This window comes from Helianthus annuus, chromosome 7, assembly GCF_002127325.2.
Source record: "Helianthus annuus cultivar XRQ/B chromosome 7, HanXRQr2.0-SUNRISE, whole genome shotgun sequence".
Taxonomy (NCBI): Eukaryota; Viridiplantae; Streptophyta; class Magnoliopsida; order Asterales; family Asteraceae; genus Helianthus; species Helianthus annuus.
Window position 1 is genome coordinate 137,555,959 of NC_035439.2, and position 12,382 is coordinate 137,568,340.

Sequence of the window (12,382 nt, forward strand, 5' to 3'; positions counted from 1 at the left end):
GTTGTCCGTAACGAGCGTTGAATCCGTAACGAGTCAAAAATATATAATATTTTTATTTTTTAGTCGATGTCGTCCGTAACGTGCGCCGAAACCGTAACGAGTACAAAATATTAAATATTAAATATTTTAATTTTTTAGTCGATGTTGTTCGTAACGCGCGTTGAATCCGTAACGAGTCAAAAATATATAATATTTTTATTTTTTAGTCGATGTCCTCCCTAACGAGCGTACATTCGTAATGCGCGTCGAAACCGTAACGAGTACAAATTATATAATATTTTTATTTTTTAGTCAATGTCGTCCGTAACAAGGGTATGTCCGTAACGTGCGTCGAAACCGTAACGAGTCCAAAATATATAATATTTTTATTTTTTACACGATGTCGTCCGTAACGAGCCAAAGTCCGTAACGCGCGTCGAAACCGTAATGAGTCCAAAATATATAATATTTTTATTTTTTAGTCGATGTCGTCCGTAACGAGCGTACATCCGTAACGAATGTCGCAACCGTAACAAGTCAAAAATATATAATGTTTTTATTTAATGGAAGCTGCATGTGTAGAGGTCACATGCATAAAGCTGCATGTCATCAATAATTTCTGCAAAACATATGTAAACCAATTAGCGATATTCATATATATATGCATACCAAATAGCGATATTCATATATATATGCATACCAATTAGCGATATTCATATACATATGTAAACCAATTAGCGATATTCATATATATATATATATATATATATGTATACCAAATAGCGATATTGATATATATGGCAGATTTGTGTCAGAAAACCAATGAATATCGCTATATAATATCACTATATACCTAATTTCACTCTTTTCTTTTAAGACCATCTAGAGGTGATCTTTTGATGGTCAAACCACCTAATCCTGCAAATAATTCTCTATATGGCATCCACCCAGACAAGTTTGGTCCATCTCTTGTGCACATTCGGAAAGCTCGACGGAGATAACTCAGTTGGAATAGCAGTTTAGGTCCCGGCTCCCTTTTCTCCGGTTTGTACCTTACCTTCTATCCCGATTCGGCGATTCTCCCACTCGCTTCCAGGTCGGTTTTTTCTTCTTTTCCGTTGGTGCCTCGCTATCTCCTCTACCCTCATTTCCCGCAGTGATTCTTGGACTTCTTCGGGGCTTAGTGGGTCTGATATTGATCGCGGCTATCTGAGTATAGTTTAGCTAGATCGATTCGAATCCCATTAACACCTTTAGGGTCGGAGAGCCACTGATTCGTTTGTTTTGTTTGGAGGGGCATAGGAATGGAGAGGGGTTTCGGGAATGTGAGATGGTATAATGATTACTATGGTAGAAGACATGAAGATAACTCGAGACGGGATGACTGCATCGAAGAAGAGCCTTGGCGGACTGCTAGATACAAAGGAAGAAGACTGATCCCGGAAAACAAACAACAAAAGAAACCACATGTGAAAGAAACGACGTATTTCATTTACCATATGACTGCTCAAGCTATCTTTTATGGGATATATTTCAGAACTTCGGTAACATGACAGATGCATACATTCCTAGAAAGAAAGACAAGAAAGGAAACACCTTTGGATTTATCAGGTTTGCAGGGGTAAGAGATGTACATGCTCTTGGAGAGAATCTGGGCTCAGTTAAAATCGACAAAGTAAGGGTGTCGGTTAATTTGGCTAAGTTTGAAAAAGAAAAAAATGTGGGCAGCAATAATAACATGAGATGGTTCGGAGACAATGAAACAGTCAGAGGCAATAAAAAAAAACCGGTGAAGGCAAGCGCGAGTGTACCTCAAGCTGAAACCGCTAATGTGACAAAAACATACGGTCAGAATAATCAATCTCATCAGTACAATGCATGGTTTCCAAAAATTACAACTGGGCAGGCACAGGTGAAGGCTGTAACGGAGCCGAAAGAATCAAACATCGCTACTGGGATACGGGATCTCAAGACACCGGAAGAGTCACTCGAGATTAAGTTACAGGAGAGTGACTACTCAAAACATTGGAGAAACAGGTCTCTCATTGGTGAAATTAAAAACCCTTATGATTTGAAAGACATACAAACATTGTTAGACCTTGATGGTATCTCTGGTTTTTCGATCAAATATCTGGGTGGCCTACGGGTTCTACTCATTTTCAATACGGTAAAAGAAGCGGCGGATTTTGTTAAAATGGAGGATAGTTGGTCTATATGGTTCTCGTCGATTCATACATGGGAGGGGCAAAAATTGTCGTTTCAAAGGATTGCTTGGATCAACATCAGAGGTGTCCCTTTACAGTTCTGGGGGTCCGACATTTTTAACCAAATAGACAACTTGGTTGGGAAGGTGGTTAGTCCTTCAAAGGCATCCGAAGAAGATGAAGACCTATCAGTTAACATGGTGGGTATTCTGTCAGAAAAGGTTGGTCGGATCAACAGCATGTTGACGTTAAGATGGGATGGCGAGCCTATTCAAATTTGGATATCGGAAATGGAGGCAAATATACCGGTGAGAGATGAAAATTGCCGGAATAATGAATGGTCGCCGGAATGGGTGAAGGGAAGCCCAGAGATCGTGCATGTGGAAGATGGAACATCTTCATCGGGTTGTGATAAGTCTGGCAGTAATGATGAGGTTCGGGAAAAGACAAAAAACAATATTAATTTGACGGCTGAAAAAGTGGCTGAAGATAATGGTTTGGCTAAGGATAATGGTTCCGAGGACATAGGTGATGGTGACAGTGGTAATTTTTCTAATCCCCAAAATGATCCAACTGATTTAAATAATGGGTCTCCACATGCAACCAATTCAGGTAACCCATGTAATACCCCACCACCTCCTCCCATGTGTCACATGGGGCCTAACTTTGAGCCCAACTCTGATATGGGCCTATGTGATATGTTTAATGAAGAAGAAATTGTGGAGGACACTCCACCAGCTGGGCCCGTCATGGAAAATAATGGCACTGATTCTTCTGACCCATTCAACATAATGGATTTATTAAATCAGGAAGCCCAACAAAAGAAGGACTTTGATTTGAACAATGAACCAAGCTCCTCCCATCAGACGGTCAACGAGAATAGAGATAGTGTACTTGTCTCTCCACCTCTGCAGAAATTAGGTCAGAAGAAGAAAAAACCTATCTTTCCTTCCATGAAAATGAAAGATTCTTTGTGGTATGGGAGGAATCATGAAGCATCAAAGTACAAAGGTAGGTCAGCAACATGCTCTGGTAGCTCATCGACGAAATGTTTGGAGGAAGATGAAGTGAATGCGGTCAACAACAATGATAGAGCACAGGAAGTGGCGGCGACCATACGGGTTGGGGAAATGGTGGGCTTTCAGGTCTCTGGTTGTGATGATAGGGTATTGCAACAGGTTATAGCTCAGGAGACAAACATTACCCAATGAATTTTTTAACATCAAATGTCAGGGGGGCTGGTGACTCCAGTAAAGCGGAGCACATCAGGAAGCTTAAGAGGAACAATAAACTAAGTTTCATTGCCATTCAAGAAACACAGATGTCGATTCCCTCGAACCTACAGGTGAGTAATTTCTGGGATAACACTATGTTTGATTTTGAATCGATTGATGCTTCGGGTAGATCTGGGGGTTTACTAAGTATTTGGGATCCTAGTTTATTTACTAAAAAGGCAACTGTGAAGAATCGTCATTTTCTAGCAATAATCGGAGAGCTTTGTAATGGGGAGGGAGGTCTGATTGCGGTGGTGAATGTCTATGCACCTCATGATCAAAGTCAGAAAAAACAACTTTGGGATGATTTACTTGTTCTAATGGGCTCCTTCTCGGGTTCTTGGATATTTCTGGGCGACTTTAACAGTGTTAGAGAACCAACTGAAAGAAAAAATTCAAGATTTAACAAACAGGAGGCGGATGATTTCAATTCTTTTATTAACGAAGCTGGCCTTACAGAGTATAATATGTTGGGATGTGCATTCACATATGTGACGGATGATGGGGTTAAATTCAGCAAAATTGATCGAGTATTGGTCTGCCATTCTTTTTTATCCATTTGTCCTTCAGCGAAATTATGGGGGTTACCGAGATACAAATCTGATCACAGGCCACTTCTCCTGCTTTGTTCCGATGTGTTTTTTGGAAAACCTCCATTTCGATTCTTCAATTCTTGGTTAAAAGAAGAGGGTCTGGCTGAGATAGTTAAAAAAGCGTATGAAGGGGTAGCTTGTTCGGATCTACCAGACAAGGTCTTAGCAGCAAAATTGAAAGCCGTTAAAACGGCGTTGAAACCATGGTGTGAGAAACTTAAAAACAGGGACAATAAGATATTAAAAGAACTTCAAAAAAAGGTGGATGAGATGGACATTAAAGCTGAAAACGGGGCTTTAAGCGAGCAGGAAGTATGTGAAAGAGACTTATGGCTGAAAAAGATTAATGAACTGGAAGATGACAGATTGGAGGACCTTAAACAACGAGCGAAAGTCAAATGGGCGGTAGACGGAGATGAAAATACTGCATTTTTTCATGGGATTATTAATGGGCATAGAAGGAATAATAGAATCAATGGGCTGAATTTTGATGGAGTTTGGATCTCGCAACCGGAAGAACTCAAGGATAATATAAAAAGGTATTATGAAGCGATCTTTAAAGAACAGGAGCACAACAGACCAAGATTCATCAATAACGGTTTTAAAGTTTTATCTTTGTCTCAGTCGGCATTGCTTGTAAAAAGATTCTCAAAGGAGGAAATAAAACAGGCGGTATGGGATTGTGGGGGAGAAAAAACACCGGGTCCGGATGGCTTCACGTTTAGATTCATAAAAGATTTCTGGGATATTTTTGAGAAAGATTTCGGTTTAGCACTCGAGTACTTTTATGTTCATGGTAAGCTGAATCGTGGTTGTAATTCGAGCTTCATTTCACTAATTCCCAAAGTAAGCAATCCTCAAACAATCAACAACTATCGACCAATCAATTTGATTGGCTGCATTTCAAAAGTTGTCACCAAAATTCTTTCGAGCAGACTAAAGAAAGTCATGGATTTTTTGGTCAATGAAGTACAAACAGCCTATATAGAAGGGCGGAGTATTCTTGAAGGTCCATTAATCATCAACGAACTCATCTCATGGGCAAAAAGTAGTAAACGGAAAGTTATGCTATTCAAGGTGGACTTCGAAAAGGCATTTGATTCAATTAGTTGGGATTTCCTAGATTCGGTTCTAACTCAAATGGGTTTTCCTGCTCTGTGGAGAAAATGGGTTAGGGGATTATTAAAGACGGCCAGAACATCAATTTTAGTAAATGGATCACCAACCGCGGAATTTGAAATTCAAAGAGGAGTTAGACAAGGTGACCCATTATCCCCACTTCTATTTATCTTGGCTATGGAAGCTTTACATATAGCTACAAAAAGTGCGGTTGACGTGGGAATTTTCAAAGGCATTACAACACCAGGTGCGGGTCCTAAAATCTCGCATCTTCTATACGCGGACGATGTATTATTTGTGGGTGAATGGTCGAAAGATAATTTTCAGAATCTGGCAAGGCTCCTACGATGTTTTCACTTATCCTCGGGTCTTAAAGTGAATTTTTCAAAAAGTAAAGTGTTTGGTGTGGGAGTTGGGAATGATGACATATCGGAAATGGCCTCGGTCCTGGGGTGTGAAAGAGGGTTGCTTCCGTTCACGTATTTGGGATTACCGGTGGGCTCCAACATGGGTTTGGTAAAAAATTGGAAACCCGTTATTGATCGCTTTGAAAGCAAACTCTCTTTATGGAAGGCAAGGACTCTATCTTTTGGAGGCAGGACGACACTTGTGAAAGCTGTCCTAGGTAATCTCCCTACTTATTATTTCTCGTTATTTAATGCACCAGTACATGTGATTAAATACTTAGAGAAATTAAGGCGTAGATTCTTGTGGGGTGGTTGTCCTGATAAAAACAAGATGAACTGGGTTCCATGGTTTAAAGTTGTGGCTCCTAAGGAACAGGGTGGTTTGGGTATTGGAAGCCTGGCATCTATGAATAATGCTATGATGGTAAAATGGATTGTTAAATTTAGAAATGAAACAACACATCTTTGGACGAAGGTTATATCGGCAATACATGGTAAGAGTCGTTCATACCCCACTATTCCGATGAAGAATTCGATAACAGGAGTGTGGAAAAACATAGTACACTTGGGGAAGGGATCAAATCTTAAATTGGCGGATGTAGAAAAAAGGTTGGAGGTGCAACTAGGCAATGGAAACAAGAGCTTTTTTTGGTTAGACAAATGGGCGGGTGACTTTGTTTTAAAGGATCGGTTTCCAAATCTCTTTGCGTTACAATCGAACAAAACCATTCTGGTTCAGCACAGTTACACTCTTACGAACAGCCATGTCTCCTGGATATGGGGTGGTGAGGCAGCGGCTACATCACCGAATACGGCGAGACTTTGGGAAGAATGTAAAAAACTGCTAGAACATGTGGTACTAAATGAGAAATCAGACAGGTGGCTTTGGAAACAGGAGGCTGGACGAGAAGAATTCACTGTTTGCAACCTGAGATCAGAACTGGATAGCATTACTTTGATCCCAGTAACACAGGTACTTAAATGGATTAGCTGGATTCCGAAGAAGATAAATTGCTTTTTATGGCGGGCAGTGTTGGATCGAATCCCGACAAGAGAAGCACTGGCGATCAGGAATATACACATCCCTACGGCTATGTGTGTGTTATGTAACATACGCATAGAAACGGTCGATCATCTGCTAATTTCCTGTCAATTCGCTCAACTGATTTGGACGGCTATCTCGACGTGGGTTAAGGTTCCTCTTCCGAGATATATACTTAGCCTGGTGGGTCTAATGGAACATATTGAATCACACAGCTCAACACAAGAAAAAAAGAAGGCGATTTACTTGATTATTGCGGCAACATGCTGGACGATATGGAGCAACGCAATTTTCAACTGCAAGACAACACAAGTTTCTAGGGCGGTTGGAGATATTAAAGCACTCTCATTCCTATGGGTTAGTACAAGGGCTGGAATAAAGGATTTAGAATGGAGAGCTTGGGGAGACTTCAGTTGTTTCAAATGAAGTATTTTGTATAATCCTACTGTTGTTTTCTTTTCTTTCTCTTTGCTGTATTTGTACTTCATGCCTTAGCATCTTGCTAAGGTTTGTGTTTACCTTTCCTTTATAAAATCGCCATTCTTTCAAAAAAATATGGCATCCACCCAAACTCACCTACGACACGTAGGGTAATCACAAAGTTGTTGGGATTTAAACTTCACACCAAAGAAAAAATATGATAATTATTAGCGATCCACAGACCAAATACGATACCCTCATGTGATTTTGAGAACTTAATTACAATATACATGCACGTGGAAAAAATGATATAGTCACACTTTTATTCCGAAAAAAAATTTGTAGAATTATTAATATATATTGAGAAAATTACGAAAATAGCTAAGACCAGGGTTGAATTACGAAAATAGCCACCTCATGCGTTTTTGGAGTGGCGCATCACGGATTCAAATGCGCGGGATGCGTCTGGAAACAATGGGATGCGTCTGGAAACAATGGGATGCGTCTTTGGAGCGAAACCCAATAAAAATGGACACGTGGCGGCAGACTCCTCCAAGGGGTCAGGCAGACTCTTCCAAGGGGTCAGGCCTGACGCCTTGGATCTCACACTCGGAGGAGTCTGCCTGACTCATTGGAGGAGTCTGCCTGACCCCTTGGAGGAGCCTGTCTGACCCCTTGGAGGAGTCTGCCGCCACGTGTCTATTTTCTATTTGGTTTCGCTCTAAAGACGCATCCCATTGTTTCCAGACACATTCCGCGCATTTGAATCCGTGATGCGCCACTCCAAGGACGCATGAGGTGGCTATTTTCGTAAGTCAACCCTGGTCTTTGGCTATTTTCGTAATTTTCTCATATATATAATTACTGGATTCTCCCACGCAACATGGTGTGAACTTGGTTGGAATCAGTTCAATCTGTTATAGTACTGACATTCGCTATATAGAAACAAAAAAAAACCCAAAACTAAATCGTGATCTCCCCAAAAGGATTCCGACACATATTTTTCATAGATCGAAAACAAAAAAAAATGATACTGGTTTTGATACTACCGATATTGGTACCCTTGTTGTTCGGTTGGAATCGGTTCGGTTCGTCAGAGTACCAGTGTGGTATCGACACTCGTAATAATACAAAAAATACATTATTTTTTAATACAATCCCGTCACAAAATTAGCGTCCAATTTGCAACCGAATTTTAAACCATCGCAAAAATTTACAAACCCGTTTTTAGTCGCAAGACGATCGCAAATTTTGCGACCACCTTGTTTTGGTAGCAAACTGATCTCAAAATAAATTGAAAATAATTAATCAAAACTAAATTATACTTGGCAGTCGCGGAATGGTAGCAATGCAAAAGTTGCAACCGTTTCAAGGCAGTCGCAAAAGTTGCAACTGTTTAAAAGTCGTCGCAAATTTAGAAAAATAATTAAAATTTAAAATTGACAAGAAAAAGAGCCTTTAGCCTTCTTCTAATCTTGTTCACTTATACAACCAGATTAAATAACCAAATAATAGGATATATACTTTAAATATATATTTAATACTTAAAACAAAACATAATATACAAGTATATTGTTTAAAAATAACAAATAATGTCTGCAACTTTGTCAACTCAAATAAAATACTCAATTTGATGTAGGGCTGGCATATCGTGTATACCCGTACCCGATAAGACACGACACGATAAGACACGATACACGAAAGGCCATACACGAACACGACACGATAAGATTTCGTGTCCTTTTTTTCAAACACGAACACGACACGAACACGACACGATATACACGAAAATTACCTGTTAATACCTGTTAACGAACACTAAAATAATCACATATTTAGAACCTGTTTAGTGAAACAAAACTCGTCAAAAGTTCACAAACAACTTAAATAATCCATAAACACCGAATACTTAACAAGTTTAAAACAAAAGTCCATAAACGGCAAATCACAAAAGACTTAAATAATTCAATACATCCATTAAAAACAAGTTCAAAGTTCCCATGGTTCTCTTCTCAGATCTTTAATTCCAACAATTCAAACCTGCACATAATTATACTCATATTTAGCATTGATAATTGGACATAAATTGAGTAATTTTAATTTATCAAACATTACTTGAAACATTTGGAGTAAGTACCTTTGATTGTTTATTGTTTTTTAGCAACACTACTCGAAGCATTTGGAGTGGTTACCTTAGAACTGTTCATCGAGTTTGAAGCATTTGATTCTCCACTAATATCAAGTGACATTATATCTTCAGTCAACTCATCTAAATTAACTTCGTTAGAACCTACAAATACAAACAAACATATACTATTAGTGTGATATTATGTTATAAAAACCTTATAATCTCTAAACCCCTTATAATCAACAAATGACAAAGGTAACTCATGCATAACGATAGCAGCTACAAGCATCTCGCGGAACGTACTTTGAGAAAACGTAGATGACTTTAATTTCATGTCACTATTTAAAATCATTTGACCAACATCTTTAAAACTAGAACCATAGCAAGATTTTATGTGTTTCGAATGATTCCCCGTACCTTGCTTGCTATCATATATGATAATATGATTACATTTGTTGCACTTGCTTGGAACTTTTCCACCGACTGCTTTCTTTTTAAGTTTAGTGAAGTATTGCCACACAATAGATCTTTCCTTTCGTTGTCTCTTTACTCCTGATTTGTTATCATCACTATCGTTTGTATCATCTACCTCCACAGAGTGAACTTCATCATCTTCCACATCCATATTCATTGAGCTGTCATTTTCTAGATCAACTTTGATAGAATCCGACTCCACCTACAATAGAGAAAACAAATAAAGTTACACAAAAAATAATACCAAACTTGAACTAAAAGCCATAAAAGTTAGATAAACATACATTGGACTTCTTATCCTTCTTATCCTTCTTCTTTCCCACCTTCTTTTGAGACTCACTCATATTGAGTTTCTTAATCTGTTAGAAAGCATACAAGAAACAATAATCAAGGGGCTGCATCAAATTCAAAACATAAACTATCTTAATCAGTTGATTAAACCATCTTTATCAGTTAATCTGCAACTCTTAATCAGTTGATAGTGTACAATATCAAAGCAACACAAACTGTAAACATAACAGTAACATAACATAAATATCAATGCGAGCATAACATAAACTAATTGCACATCTCTGGTTACATTTGATAGTTTATTTTATTTCAGGCTTATATTTTATTGTATGTGTTTGGAAATTTCTTTTAACATAAACGTAAATATTTCTTTTTAATTTTTTATTTTATTGTTTGGAAATTTCCATTGTATGTGTTCTGCACTGGTGCGATCAATGTTTGACCTTTAATATACTTCTATTTGACCTTAAAATATAAGCCTGAAATACAAATTCATAAGCCTAATTCATCAAGAACGTTATAAAATTCATCAAAGTGGATGTCAAAAACCAAAAAACGAAACATATATTAAACATTTAAACACTAAAATCATAAAGATTCATCAAACACATACTAAACTGGATGGAAATTAACACAAAGAAGAATAAAAAACATGGGAACTTACTTGAAAGACTTGAGATGGTGACCGGCGATGGTGAGCGGCGATGGTGGATGACCGGCGATGGTGACCGGCGATGGATCTGAACGATGTCGGCGATGATACTTGAGAGACTTGAGAGAGATTAGGTCATTAGGGTTTGCTTTTTTTTGAACTAAAGAAGGAATATGATAAGTCAAAGATGATTCACGCTGTGACCTATTATTTCCATCTATTTCACAGGGTATATTTTTTATTTAATTAAAAATAAAATCTTAACATGTCTTAACGGGTACATAACAGGTAAACAGGTATCTAACCTGTTTAGACACGAAAATTAACAGGTTATTTCGTGTCTACCTGTTTAGTACACGATACCTGTTAAGGTCTTACCTGTTACCTGTTAAAGTCGTGTAGGTACGTGTCGTGTATTCGTGTCTCGTGTATAAATTGCCAGCCCTAATTTGATGATACTAGTATTGGATTTCATTTAGTTTATTATGTTTTAGCATAATTAATACTTAGGATACAATCATGTTGTTTGATAATGCTATAATGAAAAATTGGGGAAAAATAGGGTTATTGGATTTTGTCATCCCTAACTATCGGTTATTAGCCGTTGCCACCCCCAACTAATACCTTGACGCCCGACGCCCCCAACTTAACACTTAATGGGTGTTGGCATCACGTCGTTAACAGAGCACTCACCCAGTTAGGTGTTTTGCCTACATGACCCTCTTGTTCCAACATGGCATGATGAGGTGTCTTATTTGCCTACATGGCCCTCTTGTTCCAGCTTCACATCTCCCTCCATAACTCAATAGCCTCATCCCTTTATCTTTTTCAATTCATCTAGATCCATCTTCCACCTTTCTCAAAATCAAAACCCTAACTCTCTAAATCCTCCAACACAGAACAAATGTAAAGCCATGACGATTACGAGTCCTTTTAGTTCACTGAGCCTTCACCTTCACCAAAGCACCGAAGACTCAAACGCCTGAAGAAATCCATACATGTTACTATTCAATCAACAACAGTTGAATCGGTAAACGAACTCACTGAGTTGCCACGAGTGGATTTCGCCAGATTAGAAGCCCTAGAATCGTCAGATACTCAAGCATTTGATGACGAATGATGGTTCAACCCAGCTGTCGTTTGAGCAGTTTGACAGTAACGCTGAAGGTGATGGCGACGATAACGGCGGTGAGGGAGATGAAAAGGAGTTGAGCCCTAGGCTTGATGATGACGATGACGATTTAAAGGTGAATGAATTGAGATCTTGTAATGATGATGCAAAGGAAGATTTGGAAGTTGAAGAGGTTGCGGATGATGACGATGTGGAAAAGGAGTTAGGTAATGGTGATGATGATAAGGTTGTGATAATAGATCGGAAGGAAACAAAGAGGCAATTGGATTTTGATGATGTTGATGCTGGTCAACACGGGTCAAACCCAATCATTGGTCAAAGCTTGAGTCAACGGGTCAGGATTGGTTAACTCGGTCAACTATTGGTGAAAGTTGGTCAACTAATAGTGAAAGCTGGAACAAGAGGGCCACGTAGGCAAAAACATAACGTAGTTAGTGCTCAGTTAACGACGTGGTGCCATAACACACTAAGTGTTAAGTTGGGGGTGTCGGGCGTTAAAATGTTAGTTGAGGGTGCCAGCGGCCAATAGCCGATAGTTGGGGTGAAAAAATCCAATAACCCAATAAAATAATACGAAATAAAGTATTGGTAACAATGGAGTTGAGATCCTGAACAAACATGCTAAATTTAGTTACATTATTTAAAAAAATAAAACAAAAAACATGAA

General features: G+C 38.6%; 1 protein-coding gene across 1 annotated transcript; it reads left to right on the forward strand.

Moving 5' to 3' along the window:
* The first annotated feature begins 11,692 nt into the window (after window positions 1-11,692).
* Window positions 11,693-12,064, forward strand: LOC110866998 (acidic leucine-rich nuclear phosphoprotein 32 family member B-like). Its single transcript, XM_022116145.1, has one exon. The coding sequence runs from the start codon at window positions 11,693-11,695 to the stop codon at window positions 12,062-12,064; it is 372 nt and encodes a 123-aa protein (XP_021971837.1).
* The last annotated feature ends 318 nt before the right edge of the window (window positions 12,065-12,382 follow it).

Bases quoted from the DNA above. Each gene is read 5' to 3' on its own strand.
- LOC110866998 (XM_022116145.1), top strand. From the start codon at position 11,693: ATGACGAATGATGGTTCAACCCAGCTGTCGTTTGAGCAGTTTGACAGT.